Below are 21,121 nucleotides of genomic sequence, written 5' to 3' on the forward strand. Positions count from 1 at the left end.
TCGTTTTACAATTGTACGTTTGGAGTCCAAGTCTTGTGCATTGTAAAATGTGTTCATTTTCTGCGGTAAAATGCGTTTAAAGAAGTTTGAAACTGATCGAATGTGTATTTTTCCTGTCAGATGAAAAACTACCTTTTATGATAAAGCAAAAATAAATAAATAAAATAAAGCTAAATGAAATGAAATAAAGCTACCAAATGCCTTGGTTGGTTTGTGTTTTTATGACATCCGTTGCATTTTTCCAAATGACAGTGGTACAGTTTGTTAAAAACTAAAATGTTTTTGAAAAAACAAACAAAGTAAAAAAATCTCATGGGCAGTGTGTGTTTCTTTACATTCTAAGGTTTTTGTATTATAGCCTCAAATAAATGAAGACTAACTCGATAAACAGGTTTTACTTGATGTCAGGATCGAGTAACACTGGACTAGTCACACACTGAGACTGTTGACACACTGTTTTTGTTCATTGAGCTTATCTCTGCAGTTCCTCCTCTTTTTATTATATTTTGACTGATAATCCCTCCCTGCTCAGCTGTCATTTGTATTCTTGTGTCTGTGTTAACCATAGGTGAAGCACACTGCCGAAGCAGGAACTATAAGGTATGCATATTGTGAAGCAAACTATTGAACAGATATTTCATATTTTATCTTTGCGGATATACATGCTTGTGTTTTAACTCAATTGTCACAAGTTTAATTGTTTTGTATTTCATTCTTGTTTCTTCCTATAGGCCTGTCAACCATAAACTCTACTGGAGCTATTAGACTGGATGTGGACAAATTGAACTTAAGGCATCCTTAATTTTCTTCACTGATCAAATATAATTTGATTGCATCATGTCTAACCCAACCAGCCAAGTCAGCCATCAGGCAGCCTACTTGTCTCTCATGAAAGGAGTGAAGGAGCTGGACTTTCATTGCCCTTGTGTCCCCAGCGACCTGCTGCTGATCGGAGACCATGCCTTTCCTTTAGCCATGAACAGCAAAGGTCAGGTCCTGATGGCTGCCTCTCTGTATGGTGCTGGGAGGATTGTTGTTCTGGGTCATGAGGGTTACCTGACTGCCTTTCCTGCTTTGGTGGAGAACGCCCTGATCTGGCTGCGGGGTGATGGATCAGATGACCCTTCTGTATTTGTGCACAACAGCGTCAAGGTGGTCAGCAACAACCTCAGCAAGTCCACCTTCCAAGCACAATTAGTGGGGGGCTTTGATAGTAATCTAAAGACTGGTGTGTATGTGACGGATGCATACAGCGTTGGTGCTGACCCGAAAGACTTGGTGGCCTTCATGAAAGCTGGAGGAGGGGTGCTGATAGCCGGCCAGGCGTGGAGCTGGACTGCAGATCACCCTAAGGAGAACACACTGCATCACTTTGATGGAAACAAGGTGTCTGGGGTTGCAGGGATCTACTTCTCTAAGAATCCAGCAGAGGTGGAAAACCTCCCAGTTTATCCACAGATCCCATCCTCCTACATGGCTGTAGTGTGAGCATGCATTCTGTTTCTTCTAATTTCCTTTTTTAGAAATGTTTTCATGTTGAGTTTAAAATATCTGATTTAAATACATTGCTTTCAGTTTACTTTAACTTTTAAGATAATATATAAGCTTTACTCTTTATTAAAATTTGTAGACTTTCTGGAGGAGTTAAACGTTAATATTTATTTACATCTGTGCATGTTTTTGGAAGTTTTGAGTTTTAAAAATACTAGTAATTAAAATCAGAGCTAAGATCTTTTTTTAACTTTCAGAGAAAGAAAGTACGTAGCAATGGTAATTAACAAAAATGTGCTTCCTTTTCCAAATACAGAGTAGGGAAGGATTTTGAGGACGACTTGCAGTTCTTACTTGATGGTGTTTCAGAGCTCGCCATCCCAAATGGTTCACTAGCGTCAGAGGTTATGGTCCATGGCCCACTAGCATTTCCAATTGGTGTAGCAAATGGTGGGCAGGCATTTTTGGCCGGAGCCTATTATGGCCAAGGTCGGGTCATCGTTGCTGGACATGAAGGAGTTCTGAGTGCTGAGGTAAAGTAACCAAAAAACAAGTTAAAAATTTCTAAGGTTAATCAGAAAAACTGGGTTAATTTTTCTCTTTTCTCTTTCAACATCTAATTATAACCCAGGCAAATGCTCCATTTTGGAAGAATGCCCTACACTGGCTGGACGAAGGACGAAGGGGCGTTGTTGGAGTAGCACTGAAAAATGGGATTAAGATAGCTACCGACTCAGGTCTAAAAATGGAGAAAACAGTCATCAAGAAAGACCTGAGTGTGTTTGTGTCTCCATCAAACCCCAAAATCCACTGGGAAGAGATCCAGAACTTTGTAGCAGAAGGAGGAGGTCTTCTGATTGGAGGACATGCCTGGTACTGGGCACAGTGCCATGGTGGAAAAAACCCAATGACAGAGTTTGGAGGTAAAAAACTTGAAAAAATGAATATAAGAGAAGAAGCCTGAATTTCTGGTGGATTGGCAAATGTTGCATATTTGACCCTTAGTAGAAATCCTGGAAAACTGTATCAAAAGCCTTAAAATGCAGACTTCAAGCTTATACAGGTATTAGCATATTCAGATTGACATGTGCAACTGAGTGCAAAAACAGTGATGTGCTTGTACAAAACTGAGTAAGCTATTTACAAAAAGTGAGAAAAAAAATCTACAAATAAAAGCAGGGATTTTAATTGCACTGAAAAAACTGTCATCAGTGTTAATAGATGTTAAGTTAGATGTTGGGGAGTTTGTTTTTTAGCAGTGATGATTCCAAAGTCTTACAGCTGGTACGGCGAAGGATTTTTCATAACATTCCTTTGTATACAATATTTCTACAACACTATCAAGACAAAGATGTTTTAATTCTATGTCTTTCAGGGAACAAATTCCTAAACCAAATGGGATTGAGCCTGTTGAAGTCAACTATTAAAGCAGGTTCATGCAAGGTACCTGATCCCAGTCAGTCCGTCAAAGATACCTACCATTTCCGGCATATTTTGCACCGCTTTGCAAAGCATGTAGCTCTGCAGGAAAAACTCAGCAAACATGAGGAGGAATTCCTCAAAAAGCTGGGCAGCGACATCTACTTTACTTGAATACTATGTTCTGACATGTTTCCTATTTTGAAGAATGGCTATTAGCCTCTACTTCATATTGTCACTACAGGATAACAGAGTCATGGATTACTAATTAAACACTCATTGCCACCGATTAACAAAACTAAAAGGTAGAAATGATGAAAGCACTTCAGTAAAATTTCTTTCTTTCTTCCTTTCCTTAAATTTTGTTTCCTTAAAGAAATGTACTGACATTGCAGGTCATATTTTTCAAACGTATTCAGGGTGAGATTACCAATCAGCTATGAGGACAGGACAGACAAAATCCTGAATCTGCTCTGGGAATGGTCATTGTTTAATATTTCATATTGTATTTAATGTCTGGTACTCTGACAGGTAGGGTATTATAGATGGCTGGATCAAATTTGACTTTAGAACTAATTAGATGCATTTAAATGTTAAAATCTATTAATTCTGAGATAAAAAAGAAGAACTTAAAGTTTGGAGGCTGATTCAATTATAGTGAAATTACTGTTGAAAAGACAAGAGATTGCGTTTGTGAAACTCGGACAAGAACTCAATCGTGACTGATTGATGACAATTCTGTTTTGAAACCAATGTGTGAGAGAAGTTTAAGTTTGTTATAAGGAAACCATGAAGACCGTGGTGGAATTGCAAGTTTCATGGCAGATATTTGGTAGATCAGGTCTTAGCTGAGCTGTGGTCTTAGTGGAGTTTCCCTTTTTCAGGTAGTTTGGAGGTTTTCTTCATCCATGAGGATCTCCTTCACAAAGTCCAAACACAGTGTCATGTAATTGTATGCATTGCTGCTTGTTTGCCTTGGGTTGCCCTGTGTACTTCTGACCCATTGAATGTTTTGCAGGGAACAAAATCCTAAATCAAATGGGGTTGAGCCTGCTGAAGTCAACTATTCCAGCAGGTTCATACAAGGTTCCTGATCCCAGTCAGGCCATCAAAGATACCTACCATTTCCGGCATATTTTGCACCGCTTTGCAAAGCATGTAGCTCTGCAGGAAAAACTCAGCAAACATGAGGAGGAATTCCTCAAAAAGCTGGGCAGCGACTGCTCCACCTACTTGAACATGAAAGCTCATGACTCCTGCCACTACTCTCAAGTGGTGGCAACTCTCACAGACATCTTAAAAAAGTCAGGCATGCCACAGGTGAGGAGAAACAAACACATTTTTTAGAAACAACTCAAAAATATTGTTACACTACATGCCGAAATGCCAGTGGTTTCAAACAAAATTGCCTTATTTTTCTTATTTTCACCACCAAGGTGAGTGAAAAATGCCCTGTCAAAAGTCCCAAAGACCACCTTCTGCTCAACATTGGGGCAGAAGTTTACAAGGTTTGCCCAAATCCAGACGACCTCCTGCCGTACCTCATCAAGGACAATCCACTGCTGCCAGTTGTCCACAATCACAGGGTCAAGTTGGACACCAAGACAGAAGGTCTTTTTGTTGTAAATTACTAACAAATAATGCCATGAGCTTGTCTTTGAGCTTTTGAGTTTGGTTGTGTTTATCAGGAGGGGGAGAGTGGATCAGCACAGGTCTCTACCTTTCTCCTGGTATGAAGACATATGTGGCCGTACCAGCAGAGATCATCAACAAAGGATGGCAGGTACTTTACACAAAATACAATTGTGAATATGGTTTTGACTGTTTTATACCCCTTTCAGGATCATGGACTGATATGGGATTCAATGCAAAAAAAATCAATAAAAAATTGTTTGTCATGATGTTGAAGGTCATTGCTGAGTGACTCGGTTCCAAACATCCAGAAAAAAACCTCAAATATAATTTAACTTTTTCTGCAGTAATGACATGACAGAAAGCTTTAATGAATTCAAAACCGCCATTTTTAAAACCGTACCAGCCACGGCCCTGTATGTACCCACCACAACCGTTTTAATGCAACCAGTCCTGCCACAAGGTGGTTTTGTTTGTATGTTCTTTAACTAATTATCTGCTATGATCAGCATCAACTGCCAGTTTTACAGGAATGAACTAAAGTAAGACACATTTTCTGGAACTAGGAAGATTACTGGATCCAAGAGGGTACAAATAGGAAGCATTTGCAGCCACATAAGGACCTTGAAGGAATGCATCCTTCAGAGGTTTAACTTGTATTTAACTCTTTCCATAGATTCAGATAGGCTGTCAAACAGATCACCTGAAAGCAGAAGCATTGAAGAGAGCTCCATGTGTCCACGTACGCTTTCCTGTCACCTCTGAGATGATCCAGGTGTCGAACCTGTGGGGAGGACTCATTTACCTTGTGGCCCCACCCAACACACAGGCAGAGGGATTGGAGGTTGTTGTACAGATGGCTGTTCCTGCACCCTACTACAAATCAGGTGAGTCTGGTGATCAGCTACAGATTTAGCACTGACCTCAAGCATTTATCAGTGGCCAAACAAATTGAAAGCGGCGATAGCAAAGTCCTCAGCTTGGCTCCCACAAAAAAAGTTTGACAATCTACTGTGAATTGGAGAAAAGTTGTTTGAGGGAGATACCCATAGCTGAAAGTTGTAGGTTTTATCCCAGCTTCTGCTTGTCAGATATGTCAATATAACCCAAGTTGCTCACCGGTTTATGCACCCCAGAGTATGAATGTGCACATAGTGGTGCATATTCACCACTATGAATGTGCATAGTGGTGAATGTGCGGGGGATGAGGGGGATCGGGTGAATAAGTTGGCTGTGTATATGTGCTTTAGTGTTCAGCATGACTAGAGAATCACTACATACATTCAGTCCATTCACCATTTAGTTGTCTTGTAGTTGAAAAGTTGTGGGTTTGTTTCCAACTTACTCTCTCACCACCTGTCATTGTGTCCTTAATACATCTTTCACAAGGCATTTAAGTCCAAATTTAAGGAGTTTAAACTAATTATATATTTTAAAAGTGTTTTGAGTGGTTGCCGTTACTAGAAAAGATATGGAGCCTCTTTTCTCTATTTTCACAAATATTATCCATTTTTCTGTCTGGCTTGATCTTTTAAAATTAAGTTTGGGTCTGTCCTTTTCTGGAGACTCAACAGTCTGTTGTAAAGAATAGACAGTTGCAGTCTTCTGTTCCAGACCACAGAGCATCGCTCCCCATGTGTAAGTGTATATAGATTGCTTACTTTATTTTTGACAGTCATATTACCCGAGTTCCAAGTTGGAATTCAATGAGAACACTCCCTGAAATTGGAAAAACTGGCTCTGACCGACCAGTCAAAGGGTGTATTTAGTGGCTGCTGTTGAATTTAAGAACTGCTGGCATTAGCGGATTAATTTATGAAATACAAACCATAAATAAAGAAAGTGACACGTATGATACTGTAAAATTAATAAACATGATAGTGTTTGAACACCTAAAAGGAAAATAAATATATCATAGACAGATCCAAGTGGTAACAGCAGTTAGCTTAAAAGGATATAAGCCAATATAGTTTTCTGATTTGCAGCAAGAACTCTGTGATATCAATACCAGGTCTGACTTCTGAGACGAATTAATTCTTGAAGTCTCCTCCTGTATTACCTATTGTAAATGCATATTTTCAGTCATGCAGATATGAAAGAAACGCACACTATCCTAGTTCTACTTTTAACATTTTACTGAATGCCAGTGTGTTATTTCATTCCTCTGTTTTAATAGACCTTTTTGTTATTTTCTTTTTAGGTGTTACGACTCAAGCTGAATGGTCGTTGTTGTGTACGGCCCCTTCACCTTGGGCGGAGTTGGAGTTTGACAACATCATCCTCACCGTACCCTCTGATGTCGTTAGGCGTCTCGATCATCCCTATAAGTTGGCGGTCCTCTGGAATGACATCATGAAGGCCATCGCTGACCTGGCTGCCAAATCCCACAAATTTCCACGGAAAGAGCGTTTTGTAGCAGACGTTCAAATTTCTCACGGTTGATATTTTCCTAATTTCACACATCATTCTTTGTCCTGATGAGTCTCCCAAACAGTGCTGAAGTACTTCACGCTTTTATAAGGATTTTATTTATTTTTTGCTCAGGTTTTATGCATGCAGGTTATCCTATAATGGCACACAGGGGTTCTGCAACTGGGTTGGTGGATGTTAACCATGTGAAGACCAAAGGCATTTGGGGTGCCATCCATGAGCTCGGACACAACCAACAGCGAGGCTGCTGGGAGTTCCCTCCACACACCACAGAGTGCACATGCAACCTGTGGTCAGTGTACGTGCATGAAGTGGTGTTTGGGATCAAACGGGACAAGGTAAAGGAAAACAATGCCTAAAATTGGTAGATGTATTGTGGTCCACACAAATTTGAAACAAACTTCAGTTTGTGACCAGAATCTAAAAAAATATTTTTTTTAATACTTTATCTGTATTTACAAATCCTGCTACATACTTTTATTACTGTAGGCTCATGGAGCGATAACTTCTGCAAAAAGAAATAGCCGACTCCAGGATTACATCAAAGGAGGCAAAAAGCTGAGCAGCTGGAGCATGTGGATGGCCCTGGAGACATACTTGCAGGTAAGGAAATTATAACCGCAAAAAAGAAAATGGCTCTTTAACCTAATCAAAATTCTTAAATACAGTGACAACTTTTCAGAAATGATTTTTGTTGTAATTTCTCTGTACTTTTCTGTTTGTTCTTGTAGCTCCAGGAGAAGTTTGGCTGGGATGCCTTTAAGAAAGTGTTTGCTGCCTACCACAAGATGAACAACTTTCCCAAAGACAACAAAGGGAAGATGAACCTGTATGCAGAGACGTTCTCCCAGACTGTGAGCATGAACCTGACTGGATTCTTCAAAGCCTGGGGATGGCCTATCGAACAGGCCACTGAGGAGAAACTATCCAGCCTGCCTGCTTGGACTGATCATCCAATGGTGTGAATGGCAAAGAGCTGATTGTTTCTGAGCCCTGACGTGGTTATGTGGACCAGTTTCTTTAGATGAGCTGTGCTGTTGATTTTTATTGAATTTTCAGCAGTCGCTGCCCGCCACGGGGCGTAAAAGCATGTGACGCATTTATAAGGCTTCGTAATAATAGGGACGCATACCGAGTTTTCATTTCAACTCTGTTGGACAGCACGGACTTCAAACTTTATAAAAGTGGTGTTTTTATATTGGTTTTGTGGTTATTTACTTCAAAATAAAATATGATCGATCATTTCCGCCTTATTTTGTGGGGTCTAAATGTACCACATTTCGTAACAACCAATGAAAATGTGTTGACGGTCTGTTACTAGGTAGAACGGAGACACGCGGAGAGAGGAGGGGGTTTGGTGGATTTGGATACGGCAAGAGACTAGGGCGCAGCGATGCTGTGGATTTCAATAGGTTTTTTAGACTCTAAGTGTGTTAGTTAGAGTTCGTGGTGTGGTGCAGTGTTAGTAGTAGTTTTGCTTGCGATCGCTGCATGGCTTCATAGCGAGCGCTGACGCACTGAGAAGAGAAAGAATGCGCGCCGGGATGGCCATTTAGACCTCGACTCCAAAGGGTTTTAAGACATTGAGAAGAGAGGTACATATGACTGGCACTTTTTACTTTACTGTTGAAGTTGTATCCCAGGGAAGTTGGGAAACAAATATAAGAAATAGGTAATATAAAACGTCTCTGTATTAATGTTCTACATATTGTTTTACTTTTTGCAATCTTATAAGAAATAACTTTCTTTTGAGAGCTGTTTACTTTCCAATGATACAGCACTTTTAGTAACACTGTTAACTGGCCTAAAAGTTGACACTTGGCAACAAACAATAAAAAGACCCTTAGCAATATTTGGGTCTTTGAAGCAAACGTATGTCCTGTGATTGACTGCTGACCTTCCCGCTGACCCCGCCTCTCACCCAATGACCACAGGTTCTAGCCCAGCTCCTCCATGATCCTGCAAAGTTAAACAGGTTTAGATGAAAAATAAAATGGATCAAGTATTTACCTTCTTTTAAACCTTACTGCCATAGCTATCTGTGCTGCAGAGCTAATGCTAGCTTACATCCAAGAAGGATGTACGCAAGCTTGATTGACATTGCTAAGACTCTGCTCCTGGCTCTGATTGGTTGTTTCTGACTGAGCTGTGTATTTCTGTAGTTAGCACTGGAGGAAGGGGGAAGAGCTACATTTTTTCACAAGTTATCCGTTTCATCATAGGCGTAGGAGGCGGGGGGGACGGGGGGGACATGTCCCCCCCAATATTGGAGAGAGCCACGTTCGTCCTCCCCAATAATTTCACCGCAGTTGCGAAGAATTTTAAAATCTTCCACTCGCGTGCTTTTATTTTGAAGGCGCACAACAGCACATTCAGCAGAGCGCTTCCTCCCCTCGCTGAACGGCTCAGAGTAAAGGCAGCAGCAGAGGGAGTCAGAGAAACTCCGTTTGAATGAGGTAAACTGTCTGTTAGGAATGTTGCCATGAATATCGCTTGTTTATAACATCTTGTTGTCAGTTTACTTTCATATATAGAACTAAATCTTTTTGGTTAAGCTGTTTTAATTCTGGAATAGTCACATGTCCAAACTTTTACTGCTAACTCTGTTTAAAAGTTAGCTAGTCTAGTCAATTATTTAGAATGAGACTGAAACAGCAGCAAAATTAGCCTTTTTATTATTTAAAGTGAGGAACACCTGATCATACTCGACCAATACATTAAAATGTATTTATATTATATTATATTATATTATATTATATTATATTATATTATATTATATTATATTATATTATGTATTAACTGTTTTTAATTTTTAAATAAACTAAACTATTTTATTATGAGAGGAGCAGGTCAGGGGAGACATAGGAGAGCCAGGTGGAGTTTCAGAGTGTGAAGATGTAAAATTGTATTAATTTCAATAAAACCAGAAAGGAGAACAGGTGAAGACTGATGTCAGGTTGATTTCTTTCAACGTTTCAATGTTTTTTTCATTATTTCCACACTATAAGGGTAATGGTTAGGAGACAATAAGAAAAGTGCTGGAGGAGAGGTTTAAAAATAAATTAGTGAAAATGTTTGCTACACAGTAAATAGAGTTGAGATGTATAATAATACATCTGAAAATGAAGTTGTTTAAATTCTCATTCTGTATAATAAAAACATACTTTTTATATTTAGTTCACATTCTTTCTGAAGAAAGAATGTGAACATTACTGTTGTGTATGTTGTAAATATATGAATCCTTGCAGGAACATCAGGCTGCAGAGAGTCAGAGGGAGGCAGAGACAGAAACGCATAACTGTAGAAATTTCAGTTAAATGTTTGCGGCTGAAAATGACAGGGAAAAAACATTTAGTCTTTTTGCTTCAGTTTTTTATGGATCATGTTTGGTAAGTTACTGAATGCAGGGCTGGAAAGTGAAACTGAGTTAACAGTGAGGAGCTAAAGGTTTGTTAGACGTGAAAAGTATCATTTTTATTTATTTTGTAGATCAAACTGTTGCACTGATGTAGAGAGTTGTTCAAGAAGAACAAAACTTGGTCTTTAGATTTTATTTTTGCTGGTCAAACTGATGTATTGACTGCTGAATCCTATTTTATGAGCTGCTTTCTGCTTTGGTTTTAGAAAGAAGTAGAACCATTTAAATTACCAGTCAATTTATATCAGTGCATTTTGACCAATAAACAAATGTCTTTTGACCAATAAGATATATCAAAATCTGTTAGCCTGTCTGTGCTACCAGAGTATTTAGCTTGCTAGTTGTGAGGCAAATGCTAAAGTGAGAGTTCATCCTGGAATGACAGTCATTTTACTATGCATAACTTTAATCTGATTATTGGATTGTAAATAGTAACATGTTAGAATACTCGTTACTGAAACAAGGGTCAGATTAGATTAACGCATTACTGACTTGTTGATGGCATAATAGTTTGACATTTCTGCTCAAGCTATTTACTGATCTGTCAGCTTTCCGAAATGCGTCCCCCCCAATGACAGACTCGTTCCTACGCCCTTGCGTTTCATAGCATATTGTTATGACATAGTGACAGTTAATACAAATATGCAAGAAATATATTTTTCATAAAATGTACATATCCCATGTTTAAGAGCTGCTTCACAGTTTAGATGTGGCATATGAGAGGATTAGGGCCACTGGAAAAAAAAGACTTAAATCTCATAAAACTTATTAACACATTTTTTTCAGTGTCCCTAATTGACTTCTAGATGTCAAATTGAGAAACAGATAGGTTTCTGTCTCAACTCGCAAGTAAATTAAGAGATATGAATTATAGGTTGGCAGACAGGAAGAGGCTATAAAACTGTTCCTGTTTGTTCCCACAGCAACAGGAACAGTCACACCAGCTGTAGGGTGTGACTGCACCTCTGACTGTGTCTCAAGATCTTTTTTTTTTGTATGATCTTCATAGTGTTTCACTAAAATAATCCCCTTGATCATACAGTGTGAGCATATCACATAAAATAACTTCTGAAGAAAAATCAAGGACTAAAGGTGAGCTTTAAGCTTAAGGGGTTCCACAATGACTTGGTGAAACGCAACACGAAATGTAAGTTTTACCACTATTTATGCCCACCTCCTTTTTGCTGTTTTTAAATCCTGTAAAAATGTACTGAGTTGTGATCTTTTACTTGTTTACATTGTGTACTTATATGAGTATATACGCATTTAAAAAGTCGATAGACATTCCGGGTGTGTCATTGAATTCTCCTCCGCCCAGTTAAATAGGGAAACAGGGAGTCCCGTGTATTGTGTGCGTTTGGCAGCATAAACAATCTACCCAACTAAAAATACCGTCAAGAATGAATACAGTGATTTTTTTATATGTATAAAATACACTGTATTTTGTAAATGGGCTTAGACTTTTTTTCTTAACTGTGCATATTGAATTAAGTATGTTCAAACAGATCTTCCAAATGCATTTATGTTTATTTGAAAAAGACTAAAAGCTTATGTACAGGGTGTGTTCCTTTATCTTAACAGCAAACCTTCATCAGGCTCAAATATTAGTTTACTCCCATGATAAACAGGTCTTACTAGAAGTCTTATTCTGGGTGGCTCCTTTTATGCTTGTCCTGCCATATTGTTTTTCTGCAGATGATCACTCTTTGCTCTGCTTTCATTTACATTCTTGCCTCTCTGCCGACAGCTGGTGATTGATGAAGCTACTTAAGAGGGAATACATGTAACTTTCAGGTAAATTATGATTACAATGATGTGTCTTTTATAGTTTTTATTTTTGTGGGTTTACATGTCTGTGTTTTAACTCAGTTGTCACAAGTTCCATCAGTAATGTTTTGTATTTTAATCATTTTTCTTCCTGTAGGCCTCAAACTGCACTCATCCATCAAAGAGCAGCTATTAGACTGGATGTGGACAAATTGAACTTAAGGCATCCTTAATTTTCTTCACTGATCAAATATAATTTGATTGCATCATGTCTAACCCAACCAGCCAAGTCAGCCATCAGGCAGCCTACTTGTCTCTCATGAAAGGAGTGAAGGAGCTGGACTTTCGTGGCCCCTGTGTCCCCAGCGACCTGCTGCTGATCGGAGACCATGCCTTTCCTTTAGCCATGAACAGCAAAGGTCAGGTCCTGATGGCTGCCTCTCTGTATGGTGCTGGGAGGATTGTTGTTCTGGGTCATGAGGGTTACCTGACTGCCTTTCCTGCTCTGGTGGAGAATGCCCTGATCTGGCTGCGGGGTGATGGATCAGATGACCCTTCTGTATTTGTGCACAACAGCGTCAGGGTGGTCAGCAACAACCTCAGCAAGTCCACCTTCCAAGCACAAGTGGTGGGGGGCTTTGATAGTAATCTAAAGACTGGTGTGTATGTGGCGGATGCGTACAGCGTTGGTGCTGACCCAAAAGATTTGGTGGCCTTCATGAAAGCTGGAGGAGGGGTGCTGATAGCCGGCCAGGCGTGGAGCTGGACTGCAGATCACCCTAAGGAGAACACACTGCATCACTTTGATGGAAACAAGGTGTCTGGGGTTGCAGGGATCTACTTCTCTAAGAATCCAGCAGAGGTGGAAAACCTCCCAGTCTACCCACAGATCCCATCCTCCTACATGGCTGTAGTGTGAGCATGCACTCTGTTTCTTCTAATTTATTTTACATTTTTCTTTGTTTTTAGATCAAAAGGTCTGAATAGCATTTTTTTTGCTTTCATTTTGACTTTAGAACTGTAATATTCACTATCATTTGTTTCTTAAGAGCTTAGAACATATTTAAATTTTAACTAAACAATTTGTTGACTTATTTGTTTATGACTCAATTTAAAAGTAGAACTAAATGTTATGCAGTTGCATTTATGTTAATATGCTATAGGATTGTTTTTGACAAAAAATCAGAGTCAACAATCCTTTATTTAGTATTGAACAGATTTTCTGCTGCCACCTTTCTGAATCTGACATAAATATCAGCTCCTATTCCGTTTTTCATTTTTAATAAATCTTCTTTACACTCTGCTTTTCAAATACAGAGTAGGGAAGGATTTTGAGGACGACTTGCAGTTCTTACTTGATGGTGTTTCAGAGCTCGCCATCCCAAATGGTTCACTAGCATCAGAGGTTATGGTCCATGGCCCACTAGCATTTCCAATTGGTGTAGCAAATAGTGGGCAGGCATTTTTGGCCGGAACCTATTATGGCCAAGGTCGGGTCATCGTTGCTGGACATGAAGGAGTTCTGAGTGCTGAGGTAAAGTTAATGGGAAAGTTGTGTTAAAACTTAGAAAGGTTTATCAGAACATCTAGTTTAACTTTTTTTTTTTTGTTGTTTCTTTCAACACCCAGGCAAATGCTTCATTTTGGAAGAATGCCTTTCACTGGCTGGATGAAGGACGAAGGGGTGTTGTTGGAGTAGCATTGAACAATGGGATTAAGATAGCTACCGACTCAGGCCTAAAAATGGAGAAGACTGGCTTCAAGAAAGACCTGAGTGTGTTTGTGTCTCCTTCAAACCCCCAAAGCCACTGGGAAGAGATCAAAAACTTTGTAGCAGAAGGAGGAGGTCTTCTGATTGGAGGACATGCCTGGTACTGGGCACAATGCCATGGTGGAAAAAACCCAATGACAGAATTTGGAGGTAATAGACCTGAATAAATTATTATAAAACATCATAAGTAAATGCCACACACTTTTCTGAATATGCATCACCTTACATCTTCATTGGCAAAGCCTCAAAACAAATATCCACATCTTGTCGATATTTATCAAATACCATTTTGTCACACGTAAAAAAAGTTTTAAATTAAGGGGAAATTTAGGAATGTGTATTTGTCTTTTTTTCCAAACTTAAGAACATCAGTGACATCTACTTTACTTGAATACTATGTTCTGACATGTTTCCTATTTTGAAGAATGGCTATTAGCCTCTACTTCATATTGTCACTACAGGATAACAGAGTCATGGATTACTAATTAAACACTCATTGCCACCGATTAACAAAACTAAAAGGTAGAAATGATGAAAGCACTTCAGTAAAATTTCTTTCTTTCTTCCTTTCCTTAAATTTTGTTTCCTTAAAGAAATGTACTGACATTGCAGGTCATATTTTTCAAACGTATTCAGGGTGAGATTACCAATCAGCTATGAGGACAGGACAGACAAAATCCTGAATCTGCTCTGGGAATGGTCATTGTTTAATATTTCATATTGTATTTAATGTCTGGTACTCTGACAGGTAGGGTATTATAGATGGCTGGATCAAATTTGACTTTAGAACTAATTAGATGCATTTAAATGTTAAAATCTATTAATTCTGAGATAAAAAAAAGAAGAACTTAAAGTTTGGAGGCTGATTCAATTATAGTGAAATTACTGTTGAAAAGACAAGAGATTGCGTTTGTGAAACTCGGACAAGAACTCAATCGTGACTGATTGATGACAATTCTGTTTTGAAACCAATGTGTGAGAGAAGTTTAAGTTTGTTATAAGGAAACCATGAAGACCGTGGTGGAATTGCAAGTTTCATGGCAGATATTTGGTAGATCAGGTCTTAGCTGAGCTGTGGTCTTAGTGGAGTTTCCCTTTTTCAGGTAGTTTGGAGGTTTTCTTCATCCATGAGGATCTCCTTCACAAAGTCCAAACACAGTGTCATGTAATTGTATGCATTGCTGCTTGTTTGCCTTGGGTTGCCCTGTGTACTTCTGACCCATTGAATGTTTTGCAGGGAACAAAATCCTAAATCAAATGGGGTTGAGCCTGCTGAAGTCAACTATTCCAGCAGGTTCATACAAGGTTCCTGATCCCAGCCAGGCCATCAAAGATACCTACCATTTCCGGCATCTTTTGCACCGCTTTGCAAAGCATGTAACCGTGAAGGAAAAACTCAGTAAAGACGAGGAGGAATTCCTCAAAAAGCTGGGCAGCGACTGCTCCACCTACTTGAACATGAAAGCTCATGACTCCTGCCACTACTCTCAAGTGGTTGCAACTCTCACAGACATCTTAAAAAAGTCAGGCATGCCACAGGTGAGGAGAAACAAACACACTTAAAATATTTTAAAACTTCAACCAAGTTATCAGATCTCTGACTGGCAGTTTCATGCAGTAATATCTCGTTTTTATTACTATTTTCACCACCAAGGTGAGTGAAAAATCCCCTGTCAAAAGTCCCAAAGACCACCTTCTGCTCAACATTGGGGCAGAAGTTTACAAGGTTTGCCCAAATCCAGACGACCTCCTGCCGTACCTCATCAAGGACAATCCACTGCTGCCAGTTGTCCACAATCACAGGGTCAAAATTGATGTCCGTACAGAAGGTGTGTTTTTTATTTATTTATTTATTTTTTTATATACATTCCTTATGGATAGTTCCCCAAGTTCATTATATGAATTTGATAAGCTTTGTTTTTGAGAAAACAAAACAACAGAACTTCTCTGCAGAGAATCACTGGCTTGACCAACAGTTGTCCTGCCATCTCAGCAGCAAAAAGATACAACTTTGCATCTGACAAAGTTAGACCAAGATTGTGTAAAGTAAATTATAAATGGATGGAGACTTAACACTGAGTTTTGTGGCACCCCCTTGTGGACTGTAATAAATTCATAACACAAACCATCATATTTAATGCTCTGAGACCCTTTCCAGAGGTAATTTGAAAAATCATGTTACTATCCTGTAAATGTTGCCCTTGTGTTGTACTATTCTCACCTTCAATATGTTATATAATTTCTATGCATATGATATAAGCTTTACTTCAGATGTACAAGCAGAGGTACTGAAATGTGTCGAGGCAATAAAAGGAAACTTCTTCCAGCTAAACTCTAATCAAACAGAGAAATAAATCCCAGACCCTTGTTATTAGCAGTTTGTTCAATCTTAAGAAACCTTGGGTCAGTATTCATAAGTTGCCCTCCTTTAATACCTGCATAAAATCAAAACCCTGCTTTGTTCCGCCTGTGAAACACCAGAAGGTGAGGAGGTAGCAGATATGGAGATGCTTGTTCATTTTTTCATCCCATCTTGTATTGATTACTGCAGTGCAATATATTCATCACCCAATATAACTATCCATTGCAAAACTAGCTTACGCACACAATCAAATGAGGTAATTTCTTTGCTGTGTCTTTTGTTTTTTGAAAACCCTTTTTTGATTTTATCTTTGAAAAGTGCATGCATATTGGTAACTTTGACCTTTTCTCTTTGTGCGTGTTTATCAGGAGGAGAGGAGTGGATCAGCACAGGTCTCTACCTTTCTCCTGGTATGAAGACATATGTGGCCATACCAGCAGAGATTGTCAACAAAGGATGGCAGGTACTTTACATAAAATCTGTTGCTGTATTAACGCAGAAGTGTTTAATATGACATTATTGCCCATGTACTTGCAATTATTCCCTGCTCATGTTATAATAAGAAAGGGGCTTGAATGAAGCTATGAAGCATCCTCCCAAAGCTTTAACTTGTACTTCATTATACCCACAGATTCAGATAGGCTGTCAAACAGATCACCTGAATGCCGGAGAGTTGAAGAGAGCTTCGTGTGTCCACGTACGCTTTCCTGTCAGCTCTGAGATGATCCAGGTGTCGAACCTGTGGGGAGGACTCATTTACCTCGTGGCCCCACCCAACACACAGGCACAAGGGTTACAGGCTTTAGTACAGATAGCTGTTCCTGCACCCTATTATAAATCAGGTGAGTGTGGTGGTGAGAACTATTGAATGCCTAAACCAAAGACTATTCTGATGTAGTCAGTAGGTGTCCAGTTACAGATTTAGCATTGACCTCAGGCATTGGAGGTTTAAACAATTACCAAACAAAAGTAAATGATGGCAAAGGTTTTAGTTTGCTCTTAAAATTAGATTTGCAGTCTACTGTGAATTGTCCAGTGAAAAAATGAATTCAGGAAAAACGTTTCTTCCGATTTATAACTTGTAGACCTAGCAACCCACTCAAGGTTTTAAAATCATGCTGCTTTCAATACCAGCTCCAACTTCTGAGACAATTTTGTTAAATTGAATGAATGCCAGTGTGTTATTTCATTCCTCTGTTTTAATAGACCTTTTTGTTATTTTCTTTTTAGGTGTTACGACTCAAGCCGAATGGTCGTTGTTGTGTACGGCCCCTTCACCTTGGGCGGAGTTGGAGTTTGACAACATCATCCTCACCGTACCCTCTGATGTCGTCAGGCGTCTCGATCATCCCGATAAGTTGGCGGTCCTCTGGAATGACATCATGAAGGCCATCGCTGACCTGGCTGCCAAATCCCACAAATTTCCACGGAAAGAGCGTTTTGTAGCAGACGTTCAAATTTCTCACGGTTGATATTTTCCTAATTTCACACATCATTCTTTGTCCTGATGAGTCTCCCAAACAGTGCTGAAGTACTTCATGCTTTTATAAGGATTTTATTTTTTTGCTCAGGTTTTATGCATGCAGGTTATCCTATAATGGCACACAGGGGTTCTGCAACTGGGTTGGTGGATGTTAACCATGTGAAGACCACAGGCATTTGGGGTGCCATCCATGAGCTCGGACACAACCAACAGCGAGGCTGCTGGGAGTTCCCTCCACACACCACAGAGTGCACATGCAACCTGTGGTCAGTGTACGTGCATGAAGTGGTGTTTGGGATCAAACGGGACAAGGTAAAGGAAAACAATGCCTAAAATATATATATATTTTTTTTGTGGAGAAAATTTCGTAAACATCTCCTATTTTAATATTTAAACTGTAATTACAAAGTTCTGCTACACAGTACGTTTTACTGCGGTTGTTGCAGGCTCACGGAGCGATGACTTTGGAAAACCGAAATAAACGAATGAAGGACTATATACAAGGGGGCAAGCAGCTCAGCAGCTGGAGCATGTGGGTGGCCCTGGAGACTTACATGCAGGTAAGAGAATGTTAAAAAATGTGTTTTAACCTAATAAAAATAATCCTCAACCCATTACATACGCTTCAATCTTTTTTAATGGGCCTCTATTTGGCCTCTATTTGTTCTTGTAGCTCCAGGAGAAGTTTGGCTGGGATGCCTTTAAGACAGTGTTTGCTGCCTACCACAAGATGAATAACTTTCCCAATGACAACAAAGGGAAGATGAACCTGTATGCGGAGACGTTCTCCCAGACTGTGAGCATGAACCTGACTGGATTCTTCAAAGCCTGGGGATGGCCTATCGAACAGGCCACTGAGGAGAAACTATCCAGCCTGCCTGCTTGGACTGATCATCCAGTGGTGTAAATGGCAAAGAGCTGATTGTTTCTGAGCCCTGACGTGGTTATGTGGACCAGTTTCTTTAGATGAGCTTTAGTTTGGGGTAAATTAGCTACAAGTCATGATGATTTTCATGCATTTTCACCTTTATGTATAACATTAAAAAGAGAAGGATATATATTGCATGCACTTTTTACCTATTAATATGGCATTCTAGAGAAGAGGGGAGCAGAATATAAAAATGTGGGAAATGTTAATTTAAATTATTCCCACACATCACACCTGGGCAAAGGATCTCAGGAGTTATTTAGGTCTATGTGGCAACAAAGATCTTATAATTAACCCTTGGTGCCCCTTTTATATCTCAGATTTAAAAAAAAACAAATGGAAGACCAATGTGCTCATAGGATATATAGATAGATTATGTATTCATGGTCCACACAAATGATATTAGGATGCACATATGATTTTTTTTCAATGAAATATATTGTTTTACTTATTGCAATATTACATGTTAATCATTGCTGGAAGAACTTAATTTTGGGGTCCGTTTACAGTATCCAAAAAGCTGCTACATGGCAAAAATCAATAAAACAACAAAAACACTTTTGAACCTTTGAAGCAGGGAACTTCTTTTCTACCATCTCTGCTATCTCAATCCCTGCTGCAGGGCTAATACGAGCTTATATCAGTTCAATTCAAAAACACTTTATCTCAAAGGAAAATTAAATGAATAGATATCAAAGAAGGAAGAAAAAGTTGTGCTCCTGCTCAGCTGTCTTATTTTATGTTGCATTTTTGTTGCTCTTGACACTTTGAATGGGCTTTTAAATGAAATTGTTAATATACCTTTGCATTAAAAGGGTCATTATGGACCAAATAATGCAAAAGTTAATCAGCGAAATTCTTTTTTTATGTGTGTGTAACTGAGGCTTGTAGGGCCACATATATTTCAGGGTTTTTTTTTTTTATTAAAGCATGTTCTGTTTCTCAGGTGGAGTCTCAGAACACAGAGGTCATGTGGAAACACACTTTTCTGCTTCTTTGTCTGTATTTTTCCTTCCAGCCTGTCTGTTCATGTTCATTTAGCTTTGGATGCCAAGCCACAGACATGTCATAACACATTTTCATAGGTTGACTCCAGTGGAAAGGCGTCCTGACTGCACCTTTACATCTCTATTTTAGTTAACGTCAGTGTTTTATTCAAATGATCCTCTGAATCATATATTACCAAATCACATAACATGTTTTTTACAACCTGTTTTTTTTTTGCTTTGTGCAAAAAATATGTTTGCACAAAGCAAATTAATTACTGTGTGTCTGGACAGTCAAGAGAATTACAAAAAAATAGTAGATTTTACAGCTCTAGCATGATAGTTTTCACCTTCTGAAACCCATTTGACGGAGAAATACAGCAGATTGTAATGTATTTATATGAACATTAAGCAATGCCATTTCGAGAATGATAAAGAACCAGAAAATGATCAAAGTACGTTTAAATATGAAACTAATTCAGTACCCATTGGGATTTAAAAGCTTTTGGGAACTCTGGCCCATGTGGCAAAATACCACAGCTTGTTTTTACATGTTCCAAGTTGCTGAAGTTATTATTTTGCAAGAACCAGCTCATAAGTAAGTTCAAGCTGAATATAAAATATACCAATATCTTTCAAAATACTGACTGATAAAAACAATCCATGGGCACCAGTAAAGCAGAAAACAGTTTTGCACAGTCAAAACTTGTGGCAGTAACTCAAATCTGCATTATACACTTTTTCCTCAACATCAGAGTAGTTATACAGAAACAACTTTCTTTAATTGTCTTGAGCAGTTGTTTGCCTTGCACATTACATTGTCCTCATTTGACGTTTCTAGCCACAAGCTCGTTTTGTGAAAACGTTGCTTATTTTTCCACATTTCAGAGCTTCCCTCTTTTTTGTATCCATGCAACTCTCGCTTTTTCTACTTTCCATTTCTTAAACACCATTGACCAAGAGCATTGACATTTTACTCCTGGGTACAAAGGAGAAAAAAAACAGGACATGAAGTCACCACATGAATCTAGTGATTCATGTGGTGACTTCATGCTGCTCTAGTACTGCCATAGCTTGAATTTATGTTTGTTGTAACTTATAAGAGAAGATTGAGACAATGCAGTTTTGATCCTGCAGCATTTACTTAGTTTCTAACAGAAAAATAGTAGAAATCAAAGCAGGAATGGGTGCGCCACCTGGTGGTCACAGTCATTACGACATGTACTGCTTCAACACAGTAAATCGGACATGGCCTGTGGGACAGCAGTAGCGGTGTACATAATCAATCCAGTGTCATATCTGTATACCGGCCTGATTAAAATAATAATAAAAGATGACCAACCTTGAGGCCCAAATGTCAGACCGACCCATCCAGGAATTGTCTCTATTCTCCCAATCAGCCAATCAGGGCCTGAATACAGTTTAAATAATATA

General features: G+C 39.0%; 2 protein-coding genes across 5 annotated transcripts; both read left to right on the forward strand.

Annotated features, from left to right (window-relative positions):
* The first annotated feature begins 279 nt into the window (after positions 1 to 279).
* Positions 280 to 8,215, forward strand: LOC103475179 (TRPM8 channel-associated factor homolog). Its single transcript, XM_081614288.1, has 12 exons — positions 280 to 600; positions 732 to 1,484; positions 1,808 to 2,024; positions 2,123 to 2,414; positions 3,929 to 4,230; positions 4,347 to 4,521; positions 4,599 to 4,693; positions 5,219 to 5,429; positions 6,743 to 6,979; positions 7,087 to 7,310; positions 7,462 to 7,575; positions 7,704 to 8,215. The coding sequence occupies exons 2-12, from the start codon at positions 838 to 840 to the stop codon at positions 7,935 to 7,937; spliced, it is 2,748 nt and encodes a 915-aa protein (XP_081470414.1). The 5' UTR covers positions 280 to 600; positions 732 to 837; the 3' UTR covers positions 7,938 to 8,215.
* A 103-nt stretch (positions 8,216 to 8,318) lies between these two features.
* Positions 8,319 to 19,672, forward strand: LOC145554480 (TRPM8 channel-associated factor homolog). Of its 4 annotated transcripts, none has more exons than XM_081614285.1 (13): positions 8,319 to 8,567; positions 12,138 to 12,184; positions 12,315 to 13,072; positions 13,475 to 13,691; positions 13,787 to 14,078; positions 15,166 to 15,467; positions 15,583 to 15,757; positions 16,659 to 16,753; positions 16,922 to 17,132; positions 17,521 to 17,757; positions 17,862 to 18,085; positions 18,220 to 18,333; positions 18,447 to 19,672. In XM_081614285.1, exons 3-13 carry the CDS (start codon positions 12,426 to 12,428, stop codon positions 18,678 to 18,680), a joined length of 2,748 nt encoding a protein of 915 aa, XP_081470411.1. In that variant the 5' UTR covers positions 8,319 to 8,567; positions 12,138 to 12,184; positions 12,315 to 12,425; the 3' UTR covers positions 18,681 to 19,672. The 4 variants fall into 4 exon arrangements, with proteins under 4 accessions (XP_081470411.1, XP_081470412.1, XP_081470409.1 ...); XM_081614286.1 differs by lacking the exon at positions 8,319 to 8,567 and adding an exon at positions 8,626 to 8,644; XM_081614283.1 differs by lacking the exon at positions 8,319 to 8,567 and adding an exon at positions 9,237 to 9,428.
* The last annotated feature ends 1,449 nt before the right edge of the window (positions 19,673 to 21,121 follow it).

Source organism: Poecilia reticulata, chromosome 13, assembly GCF_904066995.2.
Source record: "Poecilia reticulata chromosome 13, P_reticulata-male-v2, whole genome shotgun sequence".
Lineage (NCBI taxonomy): Eukaryota > Metazoa > Chordata > Actinopteri > Cyprinodontiformes > Poeciliidae > Poecilia > Poecilia reticulata.